General features: G+C 54.0%; 1 protein-coding gene across 1 annotated transcript; it reads left to right on the top strand.

Moving 5' to 3' along the window:
* Nucleotides 1–15,477: 15,477 nt before the first annotated feature.
* Nucleotides 15,478–18,164, top strand: HMGB3 (high mobility group box 3). The gene is made up of 4 exons (XM_067722466.1): nucleotides 15,478–15,655; nucleotides 15,932–16,071; nucleotides 16,529–16,703; nucleotides 17,140–18,164. Exons 1-4 carry the CDS (start codon nucleotides 15,506–15,508, stop codon nucleotides 17,278–17,280), a joined length of 606 nt encoding a protein of 201 aa, XP_067578567.1. The 5' UTR covers nucleotides 15,478–15,505; the 3' UTR covers nucleotides 17,281–18,164.
* The last annotated feature ends 1,351 nt before the right edge of the window (nucleotides 18,165–19,515 follow it).

The raw sequence follows: 19,515 nt of genomic DNA, 5'->3' as shown, positions 1-19,515 counted from the left end.
CGGGAAAGGGGGGCGGGTTACAGTTTACTGTAACCTTTACTTTATCCCCTACAAAGGCCTTTTAGCAGAACTGACCTTCAGTGTTTCTGAATCTAGCAACAGGAATAATCTCATTGTGACATTCAGCAGCGTTCTTGTCTGGGCTGTCTTTGATCCACTTAAGGATTCATATTTTCGGGTACACTAACAGCTGCTTAATTTTGCTATTCATTCCTGTCCACCTCATCCCTCCTGTTACGGGCATACCCGGAAGACTAAATCTCCAAACACAGATGGGGAATCAAGCAGTGGTTTTTCATCTCTGGAGATGCCTTAACAGCCTGCTCAAGGTCTGTGCTCTCCGTGAACGAATATTTCATTTGAGCCTTGCCGCGTTTGACACAGTTGGCAGTCCTTGTTCAAAACAGAAACTCATCTAGAGACGCCAATGTATCCTTAGCTATTTGCCCGGGAGACAGGGTTTTTGTCCAACAGGAAAGGGAAGACGAAGGAGCAGACAGAGGTAGCTTACCTCGTTTACTCCTCACAAATATTCCTTGTCTGCCTACCAAGAGAGGCCTTCAGCCAATCACCCAGCCCCCAGACCTCAGGCTCCCATCTGTAAATGAGGTACTTGGAACTAGGTATGTGTTTTCACAGTCTGTTGGCGGAAAGTTCTGGAAGGTGCTTCAGGAGCCACCACGGAGAAAGGAGACCCGGCAGGTAGGGATCTTGCCCCCTTTGTCAACCACTGCCCCTGTACTCTCATCTGTTATCTCAAAAGCCTGTGGCATATGATTTCGTTCCAAAAGTCCTTGATTTTGCTGTTGAAAAGGTATGGAAACCACTGGACTAGATAAACTCTAAGGGCCCTGTACTTGTTTCCTGTGGACGCCATAACAGATGGTCATAAATTGAGTGGTTTGAAAAAACAGGAATTTACTCTGCTCTGGTTCTGAAGGCCAGAAGTCCAAAATCAGGCGGCTACTGACATGCCTTGGCTTGTGACTGAATCTATCCAGTCGTCAAGACCTGTGTCTTCAAATCTCTCTCTTCTCTGTCTTTACATCTCCTTCTCCTCCGTCGGTCTAGTCTCCCTCTGCCTCTTCTTATAAGGCAACATGCGATTGCATTAGGGCCCATCCAGGTAATCCAAGATACTCTCCCCATCTCAGTATCCTCAACTTCATCACATCTGCATCTCCATAAGCTTTTTTTTTCCCCCATATAAGTTAACATTCAGAGGTTCTGACGGTTAGAGCAAGGATATCTATTGGGGGGCCATCTTGCAGCCAACCACAGACCTTTCCAACAATAAGATTCTAAGAATCATCTCCTCTCCCCCAAATTCCCAACTTAGTAGCCTTCTCTGTATTCCCATGCCTTAAAGAACCTAAAAATACAGCATTATTTTTTCATTCAGCTCAGAAGTAGGGAACTCAAACTTCATTCTTTCATCATGAATGCATGTAGATTTGAGTGCCCCACCCAACCTGGGTGCTTTTATTTCCATGAAAGTCTCATGGGAGTTATGGGTTGGTTTTCCATTGGTTGGCCTGGCTGCCGGAAGATGCTGTGCTCCACGCATGGCCACCGCAGCATAAAGGGAAGCACCGGTGCTGGTCCCAGGGCTCGAGACCACAGTCCCGGCACCTGTCTCCCAGCTTGGCCTCTTTCCTCTGCCCTGTGACCCAGCAGCATCTGTCTGCCCTCTGACAATAGGGAGAACACCTGCAAGGCCTCGCAGCGGTACCTTCTAGAATCTGTTTGAAAAAAATTTTTTTTTGCAAGGATAGTTTTCTCCCCCTTCTATTTTTTTTCTCGTCATAAAGTAATCCCTGCTTAGGGTCAAAAAGTATAAAGAAACAGCATAAAAGATAGCCCAGAATTTCACCTTTCCAAGACAACCACATGTACTGAATGCTTCTTATCTGCCCAGACACAGGCTAAGCGAACTCCATCCTTTGTCCTCTGCTATCCTCACAACTACCCCGTGAGGTGGGTCTTATCAGACCCATTTTACTTATGAGGAAACTGAGGCACAGGGAGATTCAACAACCAGCCCAAGGACACGAGGAAGGGATGGAGGTGAGACTTGAACCCAGGTACTCCTGATTCCAAAGCCTGTGTTCTTGGGACTTCCCTCGTGGTCCAGTGGTTAAGACTCTGCGCTTCCACAGCAGAGGGTGCGGGTTCGATCCCTAGTCAGGGGAACTAAGACCCCGCACGCTGCATGGTGTGGCCAAAATAAATAAATAAATAAACAAAGCCCGTGCTCTTGACCTCTGCACCCGCCACGCACCGTAAGTACAAGTTTGTGTTCGGAGCTGTCAAAACAACCTGCTGGTAAGGCTGGATGCTCATGGGGGCATTAGCCCACCAGGACACATCCTCGCTAGGATGCGTTCTTGCAAGAGTGTATCATCACTGGGATTCACTTTTATTGTCTTCTGCTCAAAGCTTTGTTCTGTGAGGTGATTGCACCAGTCTGGGTTTCTGGAGGGGAAGTTCGGTTGGCGGGGTACTCATCCGGCTACAGGTTGACCAGCGACTTGGGCAAAGCGAGAGTACATCAGGAGGGCCTGAGACCTCCCATGCCCCACCCCGGGACTCAGTTCCCCATCTAGAGAAGGAAAAGTTCACGCTAGATGCTCATGGTCCTTCCACCTGTGAAGTTCTATGATTTATCAAGTGTCAACACTCCGGCATGCTAAGAGGGGATTTGAGAACCCATCCTAAATATTTAAATTAGCTAGCAACACACGCTGAGCTCATCACAGAATCACCAGCACCCCAATTGCGGAGCGAGATGTGGAAGAGAGAGGGTGACGCCCAATTTGACCGTCTCTTTGCTCTAGAACCCCCAGTCAAGAGTTCCAGAAGCTGGATTTCCGTGTGATCCATGGCTCATCATCTCTCTGTAAGATTAAAGGCAGGAAGCTAGCGGGAGGCACTTCCCAGAGGCCGCGGCGGCAGCGGCAGGGGCGGCAGCAGCAAGGCCACTGCGGGTCTCTCTCCTAACCCTTGTTTTTTTTCTCAGAGCTTTTAATTGGCTGCACTCATTACCAAATGCTGCCCCTCATCTCTCAACACCGGCGAGCCAATTCTACCTCACTCAAACTTTACTCCAAGATCCTAGCAGGGGCCAAACCTTTTGTGGGGCAGTGGGCTGTTGTATCCCTGGGGCAGGTACAGAAACGACTAGAATACTGGGGGCTTTCAGGCCCTTAGCAAGAGTGTGAACGGTGCTGAGGACGATCGCAGGACCTCTGCGTGTGACTGGGGGTAGGGCGGCAGGAACCTGGCTGGAAGCAGATCTTGAGGGAGTCTTTCTGTGGCTTGGTCTCAAGGTTCCAGGGACTCACGAAAGGATTTTAAACTGAGCAGTAACAAAACAAATGTACATTTCTAAAACATCCCTTGGGTCGCTGGCGTGGAGAACGAGCGGGAAGGCCAGTTAGGGGTCCGTCGCGGCGGCCCAGGGGAGCGATGATCACGGCTCGGTAGTGGGATGCGGAGAAGCTGCTGGATTGGGGAGGTGTTTCGAAGAGTGAGTCGCCAGGGTTTGGGGACAGCACGCATGCGGGAGATGAAGCAGTGATGGGAGCCAGGCAGGACGGGCTTGGGGGAAGGGCTGAGAGTGGGGAGCTTGGTTTGGGACACACTGGAGTGAGGTCCTGGGATCGCTCCTCTGATGACTGCAACAACTGCCCTCAGTCCCTTTGACTTTTGCTGCCCTTCTCTCTGGGGCTGTAGGCAGGCAGAAGGCTCCTGGATGGTCATTGTTTGCCCTCGGGAAATATTCCAACATTGAAGCCTGTTAAAAAGACAGGGAGGCAGGAGACGTTGATTGACTCCCGATACAGCTCCTGATGGCCTGGTGCCCTTGTCAAAACACTTGCTTTCAATCCATTTCAATTGTTTTTCAAAATATGCCTACATATCTCGCAGGACCTTTGTGGGGTGCAGTTAGATAGCAGATGCGCAAGCACCTTGTAAACTGTTAAGGGGCGAAATACAATGCAACATTAGGCCGTCATCATTATCATGTTCTCTGATCTGACTTGGGCCATTTGTAGTTTATGTTTACAGTCCCTTACCCTTAGCATTTTATCTGGTTGTCCTTTTCTCTGATAACCAGTGAATGTGCGGGTCAGGTACGAGCATATCCAAAAGTAAGTGGAAAGTTAAGATGATAATCTACATATATCATGTTAAAAAAGAAGGCTTTTACTTGAAACATCTCAAGGCAGGCTGATCTGAGAGTCACATCATATTGAAAAATGTGTCTAGAATCATTTGCAAAGATTACCAAGCAAAGGAGATCCGTTTATGAATAGAAACATACTTTTGTATGAACATCCACCTCACTGCAAGACCATAGAATCCGAGCACCTCCACCCATTTATTCATTCGACCAATATTCACTGGGCATTTGCAGCGTGCTTTCTTCTAGGCATTTGAGAAAGCGGGCGGGAGGATGGCTGCCCACGAGGAGCTTAGGCTCCAGCGCCCTGGAGATCATCTAGTATCTAGTGCAATTCCCTGACTGTCCAGAAAGGGAGACTGAGCGGCAGTGAGCGTCAGGGGTTTGTCTAGGGATTTTCCAAGGCCTCTTGCAGCTGTGGAGGAGCAGAGGGCAGAGCCCCTGCCTGTGATCCTAGGATGATAGTCCTTCTAAGATACTTCTGTGTGTTTGGATTTGGAAATGCAGAGCTATTTGCCCGGTACTTCATCAAGTGATATTCCCTGGCGCCTCAGAAGGCAACAGTGAGGTTGGCCCTTGTCAGTTACTTAGAATGTCCATTTCAAAAATGCACATTTGTTCTACCTTGGACGAAACTCTCCCTCACAGCAAACACTGGCCGGCTGAGCCTAGACTCTGTTGCAGGCCATGGAGGCGGGGCCGTTGGGAGATGAGGAGCTCAGTCCTTGCTCTGAACCTGGCGATGACAGTACCATGTCCTACCTGCCCCCTTGCTAGGGTTCTGGCCCCTCCCCACTCCCCGCTCAGGTGCCGGGAACTCAGGACCAGGAACCCACCAGGTATTTAGAGGACAAATGTGTAGGACTGGTGTGGGCATGAGGGCGGGTGTAGGGGCGTGCATGCAGATGCACCGGTCCAGCTTGTCTTGATCCTATAGTTCAGGTCGCAGACAGCCCAGAGAGAGCTGATTTGCTAAGGAAGATGCAATTCCCAGCATAGACAACTGTTTCTTGGCTGTGGACAAATATGGTTCAGGCTTGTGCCACCTATGTTTGGGTCATCCTCTGACTGCTACTCCTCTGCATTGTCTGAAGAGCTCAAAGTGAGATCCAAGGTGACCATTAGAACCGTGAACACTTCTCGAGTGAGACGTTGCACTGAGTGCTTCACAGGATCCCACAACAACTTATGATGCGGGTACTATTACTGCTCTCACTTGTGCAAATGGGGACACTGAGGGACGGAGAGCCAAGGTTGCTTGCCCGAGTTGCACGGCTGGCATGTGGCCACTGCTCTTTCCCACACACCTGACCGAAATGCTCCGCGGTGCTATTCGGACTCGGGAGCTCCCTTTGTGAGCCAGAGCCCTAGTGAATGCTGCAAATGCACCGCAGGACTCCAGGGCTGAGAAACAAAGAATGGGAGTCCCCACCCTCCCTGCGGTCCCACAGCACTGCCCTGGGTACCAGGCAGCCGAAGGGGCCTGCCTTGGGCTGTCTTCCACGAGTGGGGTAGATACATGCAACTCCCCTGCTTGGCTGAGTGAAGTCCTTTGTGGAATTGGCACTGGTCCTCTAGTTTTCTCATCACCTCTCCCCCCAGTCAGAGAGGGCCGCCGCCTCCTTCTGCGAGGGCGTTCCCTCCACACCAGCATCAGATAACACAGGCATGCCTTTGCTTTCTCAGGCCTTTGCTCATTCATCTAGTATTTCTCCGAGTGTCTCCTGGGTCCCCAGCCATGTGCTCGTTGGGCAGAAGCCCAATTGAGACAGACACTCAACGAGCAATCGCGCCACAAAGGAGACCAGAGGGAAGCAAGGAAAGTGTGGGCAGGCGGTGTCCCCTCACTGGCTGGGGGCTGGGCTGAGGTCTCAAGGGTAGCAGCATTTGCTTAGGAGCAGAAGGGGGAGCGGGTCCCGGGCAGCAGGAATAGCAAGTAAGCACACACTCCCAGGGATGGGAGAGAGGATGGCCTGTGGAGGGAACTGGCATTAAGAGTGAAGGGGGCCTTCCCTGGTGGTCCAGTGGTTAAGAACCCGCCTTCCAGTGCAGGGGACGCAGGTCCAATCCCTGGTCGGGGAACTAAGATCCCGCGGCCCGTGCGCTCCAGAGCCTGCGCACTAGAGAGCCCGCGGGCCGCAACGCAGATCCTGCAGCCAAATAAATAAATATTTTTAAAAAGAGTGAAGGGGAGCTGGGGTTAGGGAGCAGAGGGTGGGGAAGAGGTTGCAGAAGCACGCAGGGTGTGCTCTGGTCTGCAGAAGTGGGGAGGAGAGGCCATGGAGGGCTGACGAGACAGCTAGATTTACAATTTGAAAACAGATCACACTGGCTCTGGCTGGGAGGTGGGCAGGTCACAAATCCAGCTACTTCCCCACCCTCGCTGCCGAGGTCTCAAATCCAGGCCCACACCAGCCTCTGGGCCCCTCTGGTCCATCCCCCACCCCCATCCCCGCAGCGACAGGGGAGAGCTTTCTCAGATGGAGCTCTGATGGGGTCACCACCTGCTCAGAATTCTGCCATGGCTGCCCATTTTCCGGAGCCTCTGAAAACCTACTGCGTCTGCCAGGACAACCTCTGTGTCTCCAGAGCGGCTCTTACTGCCCCGTTTCCTGGCCACAGTGGCTTTTGAGTCCTCCTCCAGTTCAGTGCACACTTTCACACCTCCGTTCACGGGTCCTGCTTTCCCCACGGCCTGCGGTAATTTGCTCCTTCTCAGCCCGTGGAACCCTCACGAACCCTGGATGCCAGGCTCAACGTGACCTCCTGTACTCACAAAGCCTTCCCAGACCCACTCCACCTTCCTCTGGCCTTCGCTTGTTCTATTCTGCTGACATTTATTTCATCCTCCACCCGTTTACTGCTGTTGGTGTGTCTGCTCTCTCGAGATTGCGAGTTCCCTGAGGGTGGGGACTCTGCCTTAAGAATGTAAGTGGTCAAAGTCGATGGAAAACTCATTGTTAACAAATCTGAATGGAGTCCCCGCTCTGCGCTACACGCTGGGGAGATGGCGGAGAACAGAGCAGACAGAAGTGTCCGCTCTCATGGGGCTCACTGTCCAGTGGGGAGGCTGGCAATCAGCAAGACGAATGGAAAGGTGTAGTGAGTGAGCTCACGAGCTCGTGTTAAGCGCACGTGGATAAATAAAGCAGGGGGAAGGAAGGCAGGGGATGCGGAATTGAGGCTTTCAGTTTTCAATAGGGTAGTCAGGGAAGGTGACATTGGAGCAAAGATCTAAAGGAGGTGAGGGCAAGAGCCTCGCAGATATAGGGGGGAAGAGCATCCCAGGCAGAGGGAAGAGCATGTGCCAAGGGCCTGGGGTGGCTATTCCCGAGTGAGGTGGGGGCAGGGTGAGGAGAGACTTGAGAGACAGAATCAGGGGTGAGTGTGGTGAGGGGGAGTGACTTGGGCTGTACCCTGAGGGGACAGGGTAAAGGTCCAAGGGTCCTGAACAGCGGAAGGACAGGGTCTGGCTTAGCAAGTTGCCTCCGGCCGCTGTGCAGAGACAGACTGATGACAGGTGTCATCCTTGGCAGAGTCAGGCTCTATCACTGGTCACTGGGCCTGTTTCTGAAGCCCTTTTCCCAGAGGACTGGGCATGTGGAGGGCCTCTGCAAGGCCACATTTCAGGTTCGTTTTGGTTTTGGGGGAGGGGCAGGGTGGGTGAAGATGGCAGAGTCATTCTCTTTGTGAAGCCCCATCAGCCATCCTAAGAACGATGATACCCAAAGAGATGCCAGGGACCAGCCGCTGCCCCTCCTTCTCATGACGGGAAACTTAGGCCCAGAAAAAGGGCACGGGGAGCATTTTAAAAGCAACAACTCCTATCTCGAAAGTGGCAATCTTCAGCTCTCCCCTCCCCACCGCAGGAATCCCTTTGGTTCAAGCGAGGAGAAACAGTTTGTACCGTTTCCCAAAGAGGGGGATGCTGGCCCATTGGCTGCTCAGTGAGTCAGAGCCGGGCCTTTGCATCAGTTGGGCGGTCACAGAAGGGCCTGCAGTATCAGGTGGTCAGAAACCCGGGGCGGCTCTGAGAATCTGGCGCTGCGCTCTAGGTGCGAGGGGGTCTGGGGTGAGGCGGTCTAGACCCAGTCACCCAGCAGTGGGTAAAGTCTTCAAGGCCTGACAAGGCAGGGCTGCTCCCGGAATGGGCTGGGTCAGCGGAGGTGACCCCACTGAGTGTCTCCGCCCCTCCTCGCCCTTCCCCCATCACAGCTCTCCCAGGACTGGGTGCCTGGGAGAGCAGGGACCCTTCATTTCATCTTCATCTTCGCCAGGAACCCTGGCCCGCCTGGCACGTCCTTGACTCGAGATGGGCTTGCATGGAGGAGGACTGTGTGCCCACAGGGCAGCAGTGTGGGCAGCATCGTGGAGGAAATCCTTTGGTCGTTGGCCCACTTCTCACTTTCAGTCAATGTGAAGGGGGGGCCGGCAGGCCTGGAGGCGCTGGTGTGCCCGCGTCAGGTTAAAGAGCACTGGCTCCCGCGCTCCCTTCCCGCGGCGGCCTGACCCATGGCCTCGGGGGCAAGCGAGGTGGCGCAGGCTGGCCCCGCCCTCCCATCTGTTCCCCACCTGGAACGCCTTTTTCTCGAGGGCGCTGGCTGCCCCTGCCACCTCGCCAATGGCTATTGCATCCACAGTGGAGCTGAGCTATTAAGAGTAAGACAGGGCTTCCCTGGTGGCGCAGTGGTTGAGAGTCCGCCTGCCGATGCAGGGGACACGGGTTCGTGCCCCGGTCTGGGAAGATCCCACATGCCGCGGAGCGGCTGGGCCCGTGAGCCATGGCCACTGAGCCTGCGCGTCCGGAGCCTGTGCTCCGCAATGGGAGAGGCCACAGCAGTGAGAGGCCCGCGTACCGCAAAAAACAAACAAACAAACAAAACAGAGTAAGACAAGTGTGGGACTTCCCTGGTGGTCCAGTAGTTAGGATTCCACGCTCTCACTGCCAGGGGCCCAGGTTCAATCCCTGCTCCCTGATTGGGGAACTGAGATCCCACAAGCCCCACGGCGTGGCCAAAAGAAAAAAGAGTAACACAAGCGTGACACTAAGGGTCAAGAGACCAGTCTTCCAGCCCCTGCTCAGCCACTGACTCCTGGGGGGCCCTCTGTGGCAGGAGGGGGCTGGGCTAGTGGGCTTCCGAGGTGCCAGTGTCTCTAATGCTCTACAATCCCATTAGAAGAGAGCCGGAGAGCCTTGGTTCCTGTGTTCGGGAAAAGAGTCCAGTTGGAATGTAACTCCCACCCAAGAGCAGAGGGAAGGTGAGGTGGAGGCGCCAGGGGAGGCCCCAGATCCCCTGGGAGTGAGCAGAGTGGGGCAAGGGCCCTGGGAAGGCCTAGAAGCCAGCAGTTAGACTCCCTACCTGTGAAGACTGGAATTTACAAAGGCTCCCAGTTTGCTAGTGAAAGGCTGTGCTCATTGTGGGATCTTCACAGCAAGTGCCCTTAACATATTTTAAGTGATTCAACAATCTGACCCCACCTCTGCCCCCCAAAATCCACCCTGGCGCGTTTCCATGGATTCTTCAAAGGAGGCTGGCCTGGATGGGCCTCGGGGATGCCACCTTTAAGCCCTGGGTGCTCAGGTGGAGACCTCGGGTGGGGTTGGGGGACGGTGAGGTCTAAGGAACCAGGGTTTCATTTTTGTTGAATGATGAAGATTCCCCTTAGTTTTGGGGGAAGGGGGTCTTGAACTGCCAGGCATCGAAAACCTCTTTCCCACACTCCGTCATATTTCCTATTGCCTTGGAGTATTTTCCTAACGTCTCCAGGCAGCGAAGCGGCTTACAGGATTCTGGTTTGAGATTCCCCTGCGTGGATGGGCCTGACCTCAAAGGGGACTGATGCAGCTAAAGCGCTTTCCAGCGCCTTGACCAGTTGGAGCGACCCCAAGCCACTGGGCAGCGAACTTTGCTGCAGACAGAAGAGGCAACTTGCCTTGGAAGCCCTGAGCCCAGGCCATGCCCGGGCATCCCTGACTTTCTGTCGCTTTTTTCACCTTCCAGGCTGTTTCTTAGCCGTGCCCTGGTGGCCTTTTACAGGTGACAGTCAGATCACTTTCACACACACCCTCACAAGCAGACTGGACAGTGGCTACGGTGGATAACGCAGGTCGAATCACCTTTGACACATGACACTGAGGCTGGCAGAGCTGAGGTGACATGGCAGAAGGCCCACCATGAAGTCAGTGACAGAGTCCAAAGCCACTGCCTCGCCCCTGCCCTCCAGTCCCAACCCCGCTTCACCCCATCTCCCTTCTGTTATTTATTTATTAGTAGACATTCAAGACGTGTACGTGGGATTGAATTATGAGAGAGTTTCTGCTGAGGTAGGGACCTACCAGGCACCGCCTGCGCGCCAGCTGCTGCCACAGACAGGCCGTGCTGAGGAGAAACCTAGGCTGCGAGGGGCCTCCCAAATGAGGCTCATGTGGAATAGATGGAGGAACTGGGGAGACTGGGCCTGAAGGAGACATGGAGACTTGGGGTGATATGTGTGTTTGTTGGGGGCAGGTCAGGGAACCATGGCAACAGCCTTCACATCTCTGGCACGGGTCAGCGTGACCACAGGTCGAAGCTTCAGGCCAAGTGCTTCAACTTGATAAGAGGAGTGGCTTTCTTGGGAGCAGACGTGAAAATTCTTCCTTTGAAGAATGGGAGGAAGCCTTTCGTCATTCAAAGTACGTACACAGAAATCGGAGGCAGCGGGTAGGGAAGAGGGGTCTTGCCGGTGATGTCTGGACACCACTTACCGTAAGCTCTCTTCTCTGGCTTGGCTTTCAAACTCCTGCCCCTGGGAATGCCCTGGGTGTGAGTGTGTACACACGTGCTGCTTGTGACTTCCCTGTGCTTGTAAGTGTGACCCTCACCAACCACTCGAGGGCCTGCCAAGTCGTGCCCGTGGGCTCTGAGGCTGACCACTCCGGTTCCCCCAGCTCGGTGCTTGCCAACTTCTAAGGGCAGCTTCCCACTGTGGCCAGGACACCAGGCGGTGGCTGGACCAGAAGGAGGCCCCTGTCCTGCCTGAGACCCTGACTCCCATCTCTGGCCTAGAAAGGCCTGACAACATTGAGAGGCTAGGGCACTCTGTAGACTGGTTAGACCATAAGTGGAGGCCCTGCTCCCCCCGGGAAGGGTAGAAACAGAAGAGGGGGGAGTGGCTTGGGCAGATCAGACCCTGAGAACCTGATCGTGGAAGAAGCTGGAGAAGAGACCTGGCCTGCTGTGAAATCTCTGAAGGGTAAGGGATTGGACTGTGTGTAGGATGGTGGCCCCAGGACCCAGAGATAGCCCAGAACGGAAAAGACAGCCCCGAACGGCCCCAGACGGAAAAGACAGCCCCGAACGGAGGTGGCAAGCTCACTGTGAGTGGAGGTATGCAAGCAGAAGGTAGGCAACCACTCAGCTAGCTCTAACAGGGACGCCTAGACGAGGGAGCCTTAAGATGTCTGCATTCCTAAGAGTCTGTATGTTGGGGACCTAGGAAACTGACTTGATACCTGTGGCTCTTGTCAAAAGAGCACTATCTTTGCCTTTTGGTCTCAGTTGGATCCCTAATGTTGGAAGCCCAGCAGTGCCAGCTGCAGGGGCTCAGACTTGCCCAGGACATTCAGAGGAGTTGGCAAGAGCTGGGTGGGGGTAGGGAGGTAGGTGTCTTGTGAGGTCAGCTCCCTTGCATACCTCAAACTCAGCTACAGTTTCTGGAAACAGCATTTGGAAAACTCATCTTTGGGTGGGTCTCATCTCTAACTATGGAAATTGTAAATAGCTGGCTAGCTTGGTCTTCCAAAGTGCTTTAGAAAGGGAACTTCGATAGAAACTCATGATGCCTCTTCTACTATTTTCTTTAAATTTCAGCCCTTGAAATGTGCTCCTTTTTCTCCCCCTTCCTTTTTTCTTCCATTCTTTCCAGGATGCTCATGGTATCTCCAAGAGGGAAGGGGGCGCTCAGATATTTTTCGACAGGCCTGATACTAGCATCTGGAAAGGGACATTTCTTCCTCCTGTGTGACTCTCCTGCACAAGGCAGGACATTTGGCATCCCTGGCCATCCCGTCCTCATATTAAACTCCAGCAGCATATCCCAGTCATGGAGCATTTCCCAGCATCCCTTAGAGGTGACACTGTCCCCCTCGACACACGCATTTTGAAAACCATTGCCTGAATCCCCCCAAAAGAATTGACTGGCTCAAGGCCATACCACCCAGTGACAAAGCCAAGGCCAAGTCAAACCTCATTCATTTATTCCAAGAACTTTTATTCTTCAACAGGGTGTGTGTCAGAAGAGCAAAGGGAACGCGGGCCTGAACTGAGGCAGTGAAGAGGGGACTCCCGCCCGCAAAACTACTACTTCCCACGATTTCTCTCCTTTTGCCAAACTCCGGTTCCCTCCTCTAGCCCACCTAGCTCGCCGTTTCCGCAATTGCAGCACAGATTGACTTTCTGGCAATTAGTGGAAAGAGTGTAGTCGAGCGCGATCCGCGGGAGGAGAATCAGGTGCTTTTCAGGCGGGGCAGGGGACTGAGAGTGCCGAAACCCAGAGGTCTCCGGAGTGAGCAGCCGCCTTCCGCCGGGCATTCGAGAGTGAGCTGCCGCCAGGCCCCAGCGGCAGAGTCACGGCGGAACTCGGTGGAGGTGGAGGACCGTCGACCCTCGCGGTTGATCCCTGGAGGTGTCCCGGGGCGGGGGGGGGGGGGCTGTCTGGGGGCCAGGGGTCGGGGCTGGGGGCTCACAGGCCGCGGCGCAGATGGAGCAGAGAGCAGCGCAGCCGGGCTCGACCTCGCCCTCCAGACACCAGAGGCCGAGGCCGCTGGGAATGGCGGGGCCACCTCTCCAAAGTCCTTTGAGATCCCAGCTCTGTTCGAAGACGGGGGTGCGGGGGGTGGGACAGCGAGATTATTATTATTCCTCTGTTTTGCCTCTGCAGCCAGCGCCGGCGGGTTGTTCTGTTTGAATGAATGATCCCAGCGGCCGCGCCCAATGGGCGCCCGCGCCTGTTTAATATTCATGAGGCCCGCAGCCAATGGCCGGGCGAGGAGGCTGTTTTAAACGGCGGAGCCCGCTGGCCAATCAGGCGGCTCTCGTGGAGGCAGCTAGCGCGAGGCTGTGGAGCGCTGAGCCGCGCGTCGTGCCCTGCGCTGCCCAGACTAGCGAACAATACAGGTACGTTTTGCACCGCCCGCCCGCCCGCCGCCGCCGCCGCCGCCGCCGCCGCCGCCGCCGCCGCCGCCGCCGCCGCCGCGCCCGCACAACTTTCCGGCCCGCGCCGCCGCGAGCGCGCTCCGCCGCCGCCCCCTGCCTCTCCTCCCTGCGCCCTTCCCTCCCCCTTCGCCTCCTTTCTTGCTAGGTGCGGGAAGGAAGGAGCAATTCAGGTGTTTCAACTTTTCAGTGCTTCAAGCTGAGCTCCCCGCTGTCGGGGCTGGGCTCCCTCCGCGGAGCCACCCTCGGCCGACGCCCCCGGGGCAGCGGCCCAGGGACCGAGGCCCCCTGAAGCCAGAGGTTCGGGCAGCTGCGGCGGCGCGAGCCGAGGGGCGGCTGCGGGTTCGGGCGGCGCGCGTCCCGGCGCGGGGCGGCGGCCCGGGGAAGGGGGCCGGTGCTCCCCGGCCCGGGACGGACTCCGCGGGGGGCGGGCGATCGCTGCCCGCCGGGGGCTACGGCGCAGGCAAACTTCACTCCCGGGCTCGGCGGGCGCCTTGCAGACCCGCGGGCTGCACTGCTGCTTCTGCATTAACATGGCCGTCGCGGGAGCGCCCGGCGGCCCGTGGTGGGCGGGCGCGGGCCAGCCGCCCCCCGCTCCTCTCCTGCCCGCCGGGCACCGCCGCCGCCGCCGCGAACATGGCTGGCGCGGCGCTGGGCTCGGGCGAGCGGAGGACCGGCGGGCGGGTGGGCGGGGTGGGCGGCGGCGGCGGCTCCCGGGCGGGCTCCGGGATCGGCCCCGGCGCTCGCGGCCTGCGGCCGGAGGCGTGGAGAGCCGGGGTCGCCGCCGCGGGCCCCGGCGCGGCCGAGCGTCATGGCCGCACGGGTGCCTTTGTTATCCGGAGCAGTGCGCCCCGCGCCGGCGGGGGCGGGGGGGCTCCGGCCCGCGGCCCCCGCAGCCCCGGGCTGGGCGGGGCGGGGTGGGGGCTGGCGAGCAGGCGGCGGCGGCGGCGGCGGGGCCCGGACCGCTTTGTTCGCCGCCGCCTGCGCCGGCCGCGCGCGGATCAGCCATTTTAGCGAACGGGGCTCGGAGGCACGGCTGGCGCCGCCGTCGCCGCCGCCGTTGCTCGCCCGGCTCCGCGCCCCCGGCGCGCTGCCGCCGCCGCCGCCCCCGACCCCGTGCGCCCCCCGGGGGTGGCAGCGGCGGATTTCAGGGGCACTTTCTTTCATCAGGAAGCTTTTGACAAAATGGAAGGTGAATTATGTGTGTCCCGGTGACCCAGCGCGGGGCCGAGCCCGGCTGCCCATGGCCAGCCCGGGGTTCCCCCGCGACCCGTCCCGCCGCACCCATGCCGCCGCCGCGGGGCCCTAATTCAGCCCTTCGCTCTGTCCCTGCGAAGGGGAGCGCTTTAGTTTTGCGTGATGACCTTGGGTGTGGGAAAAGGAAAAGATGGCGGGAAGCAGGGGGGGTGGGACAGGGACGATGACACGCCACAGCTGCATTTTTATTTGGAAACTTTGGAGAAAGTGTTCCTGGCTGGACATGCGTTCCGCTTTACGGACGAGCAAGACTACCCCTTTTGGTCTCCCCTCCCCCTTTAGGTAACGATGAAGTGACAGATTTGAACTAGTAGTACAAGGGATATCTGCTCACTTGCCAGCTCACCCTTCTTGTAAAAGCCATTTCTATAAGCCAGAACGCTTCAAAAATAGTGAAATTTCAAATGTTCCCTCTTTGCACTTCTGCTGCTTGGATCTTGTGTTTGGCAGTGGTGACAGTATTTTCGTCTCTAACATAGTAAAACAGATGACCAGCTAGGCTTAAGCCGTTGGTTTCAAGCTTCAGCCATCCACCTGCGCCCTCTACAAATGTGTCTTCCCCATTATGTGATTGTCGTTTTCAAAACGTGGTAGTTCTGAGTCGGAATATACCTGAGCCACCCCACTTGAGTTGGTTCCATTTGGACAACTTGATCTCTCTCAGAGAAGTAACTCGCAAACCAGCGCACTTCATGCTGGTCAAAAGTTAAATGACATGCGACAGTGAAACTGATTTCCTCCCCACTCTTCCTTCAGCTGCAAGTGGCATCTGGGGGGAGGAGGGTTCTTCCTAAATGGCCACCTTTGGTATATCTTGTACATGTTCATTGTATTTGTTTCTCTTTCTCTCTTCCTTTCATCAGTCAAGATGGGTAAAGGTGATCCCAAGAAACCAAAGGGCAAGATGTCTGCTTATGCCTTCTTTGTGCAGACGTGCAGAGAGGAACATAAGAAGAAAAACCCCGAGGTCCCTGTCAATTTTGCAGAATTTTCCAAGAAATGCTCCGAGAGGTGGAAGGTATTTTTCTCTTGTGTCTTTCAAGCCAGTCCTAGTTGGATTTCACACTTTGTGCTTACTTACCTTCAGTGTAACCCCAGGTGGCTGTTTTCTTCCTCTTAGACTCATCTTGCCTGTCTTTAGAACTTTGCATGTGTGCTTTTGTTTTCGAAGACTCTACCAGGGTTTCAGTCCCCTTTTGCAAGTGATTATAGCAGCTGCCACTTTAACTACAGGACAGCCGAACAGGTATGTGCTCACTGCATTGAGGAATTTAACAGGTCCTATTCTTTGCAGACAATGTCTGGGAAAGAGAAGTCTAAATTTGATGAAATGGCAAAGGCAGATAAAGTGCGCTATGATCGGGAAATGAAGGATTACGGACCAGCTAAGGGAGGCAAGAAGAAGAAGGACCCGAATGCACCCAAGAGGCCACCGTAAGTGTAGGATTCAGGATAACAGTTAAGAGCTTTCCTTCTGCTTGAAAGATTTTTTAAAAGATAACTTTACCAAAAAAATGTTGAGATACCTCTGCAAAACATTCTGTACTTTGAGCTTTAAAATGCAGGGCCAGGGAAGTCCGGAGTTACGGCTGTGCTTGTGAGCTGTGCGCCTGGTTGGCCGTCGGCCTTTCCACTGGGAAGGAGGCAGACAGTCCAGTTCTGGGTGTCAGGGTCCATAGGCACGTTCTCTCCCCTCTTCCCAGGAACTGAGGAAGCACCATGTATTTCTGAAGCGTCGTGAGCATTCTGGTACCTACAGCTTTGTAACATTGTGCATGGCATCACACATTTCTTCACGTGGCAGTAGTCATAGTGGTAGGAACACGGGATTTCGACTTCAGCTCCCGTTTTGGTGGGTTCTCATCTAATGTATACCATTCTCCCCTCCAAGGTCTGGATTTTTCCTGTTCTGTTCTGAATTCCGCCCCAAGATCAAATCTACAAACCCTGGCATCTCTATTGGAGATGTGGCAAAGAAGCTGGGCGAGATGTGGAATAACTTAAGTGACAGCGAGAAGCAGCCATACATCAACAAGGCAGCAAAGCTGAAGGAGAAATACGAGAAGGTGAGAGGGGAATCGGTGTGCCCTGCGCGGGCTGGGGCCCCTGCGAGCCTGGATGGGTGAGCAGTCAGCTGCCCTGGCTGTGGCTGGGCCGGGGGTGGAAGGCTGCAGGAACCGTCTCCGCTCCACATCAGCCTGGTGTGCTGGTGGTCTGGCTTCTGACCGATGTTTGTATCTGGGGCAGCTTTTCAGGCAGGCCTCGAACTTGGATCATGTGGGATGCCCCGGGCAGAGGGTCCGATAGTGCTGTTCACGGGACTTTGAGAGCCCTTGAACGCCCATGCACTCTGCAGTTGCGATGGCCGAGAACCCAACTTGAATCTGGAAACAAATACTTGAAAGAGCAGCCCTGTCTTCCTCCCTCGTTTTCTTATTCTGGGTCGGGGACGGCTTTGCTTCTACCCTTTGCTCATTTGGAACGTGTCCCTGTTGCTTCCAGGATGTCGCAGACTATAAGTCTAAAGGGAAGTTTGATGGTGCCAAGGGCCCTGCTAAAGTTGCCCGGAAAAAGGTGGAAGAGGAAGATGAAGAGGATGAGGACGAGGACGAGGACGAGGAGGAGGACGAGGAGGATGAATAAAAGGAACTGTTGGCCTGTCTCCTTGTGAATTACCTTAGCGTAGTGGGCACAGGGATGGCCACAGCTCTCGCCTGGGGTGTGCCTGTTGCCTCCATTAGGTTGAATTACCCAGTTGGATCATGATTATATGGTAGTCTCTCAGAGTGCTCTAGCAATTGTCAGTGGTTTACGTGAAGTGGCCATGGGTGTCTGGAGCACCCGGAAACTGTATCAAAGTTGTACATATTTCCAAACATTTTTAAAATGAAAAGGCTCTCGTGTTCTCCTCACTCTGTGCACTTTGCTGTTGGTGTGACAAGGCATTTAAAGATGTTTCTGGCATATTCTTTTTTTTGGTTGTTTTTAATTTGTGAGGTGGTGTGTTAACTCTATGGTCATTGGCTAGGAATCCCGAGCTCTCAACTGTACATATCTATAGTTTGTAAAACGAACAAAGCAACCGAGACACACTCTTGACGCTCCTTGCTTGGCGTGGAGGCTGTAGGAGCGATGCCTTCCGGAGGGGCCGTAGCTCAGGGCGTGCACTGTGGGGCTGGACCTGTGGACACTGCAGTGGGCATCCATTTAGCTTCAGGTTGTCTTGTTTCTGTATATAGAGACATAGCATCCCGCTGCCATTCTTAGCTGTGGAAAAGGGGGGGGTCAGCTGGCATGAGAAGTGTTTTGGATCCTTTTTAGTTGAAGTGCAGTAGTTTTAAACTGTTTGTTTTTTAAACAAACCATAGAACTCTTCATTGTCAGCAAAGCCAAGAGCCACTGCATTGATGAAAGTTCAAGAACGTTCTGTACTAAACACGATCTGCAATGTTCTGTTATTTTTTTTTTGTATGTTTAGAGTGCTGAAATGTTTTTGAAGTTAAATAAACAGTATTACATTTCTAAAATCGTGCTCTATGATAGTCTAAATGTCTGACTCACAGCAGTCCTAGCAGGAGGACAACCTACTCCATGGTATCTGGTGACTAGCCTCCTGGTGAATCTGGTAAATGACGGACCTACTGTGGCCAGCCTCCTGAGGATGGAGATTGGAAGAGGGCTACTTGAAGCCGCTGCATGATTTTGTTTGTGTCTGAGAGGCATTAAGATGCACATATATACAATGGAATATTACTCAGCCGTAAAAAGAAACGAAATTGAGCTATTTGTAATGAGGTGGATAGACCTAGAGTCTGTCATACAGAGTGAAGTAAGTCAGAAAGAGAAAGACAAATACCGTATGCTAACACATATATGGAATTTAAGAAAAAAAAATGGTCATGAAGAACCTAGGGGTAAGACAGGAATAAAGACAGACCTACGAGAGAACGGACTTTAGGATATGGGGAGGGGAAAGGGTGAGCTGTGACAAAGCGAGAGAGACGCTTGGACATATATACACTACCAAACGTAAGGTAGATAGTGGGAAGCAGCCGCACAGCACAGGGAGGGGTGGGTTAGGGAGACGCAAGAGGGAAGAGATGGGAACATAGTATATGTATAACTGATTCACTTTGTTACAAAGTAGAAACTAACACAACATTGTAAAGCAATTATACCCCAATAAAGATGTTAAAAAAAAAAAAGCTTGAGCTGTTGAATATAGGCGCTAAGGTCATGGCACAAGCAAGATTTAGCACCTTTCAGAGGTTCCGGAAGGTGGGTGGTTAGGATTAAGGCTGACTACTGTGTAGGGTGTTTTTGTTTTTGCGTTTGGTCTCCCACTCTACCGTCCACGTTGTGGGTGTGAAATTCATTGGTAAACAGCAAAAAAAAAAAACCTTTTGGGCTTTATTTTTCCTTTCACCCCTTGCGGCTACCCCCCAGAACTCATACAGTAACATTATTTGTTCTGCTCAACAATCAAGGTGGTCTTGAGCTGTAGCAACCTCTCCTGGACCCCAGTGAGGGATGTGTGGAGGAGGGAGCAGTATCCTTTTTTTCCCCTGACTTCAAGAAACCAAACAGTCCAAGGAAGACGGCTGGGCTCCTGTTGCAGTTTCCATCATGGGGTACCTGCAGGGCAGGCTGATGGAATCAACTGCTTCCAAGCACTAAATGCATCAGAAAAGACCCGTCTACCAGTGGTTTGACCTCTGGCACCTAGATTGTTAAAATGTTAAATTGTTGTTAAGCTGGAAGAGGCCTCTTGTAAGTTTCCGTGGTTATTTCCTGTTGGAAGATGAAGCATTTTGTCTCAAGTTGGGCTGAGGGGTGAAGGCCATAGTGGCAGATGGTGATCTTAAATATCATTTTGAG

The sequence above is a fragment of the Pseudorca crassidens genome, chromosome X, assembly GCF_039906515.1.
Source record: "Pseudorca crassidens isolate mPseCra1 chromosome X, mPseCra1.hap1, whole genome shotgun sequence".
Taxonomy (NCBI): Eukaryota; Metazoa; Chordata; class Mammalia; order Artiodactyla; family Delphinidae; genus Pseudorca; species Pseudorca crassidens.
Note: the sequence above shows the minus strand (reverse complement) of the source record. Positions and strands in the feature narration are given on the sequence as shown.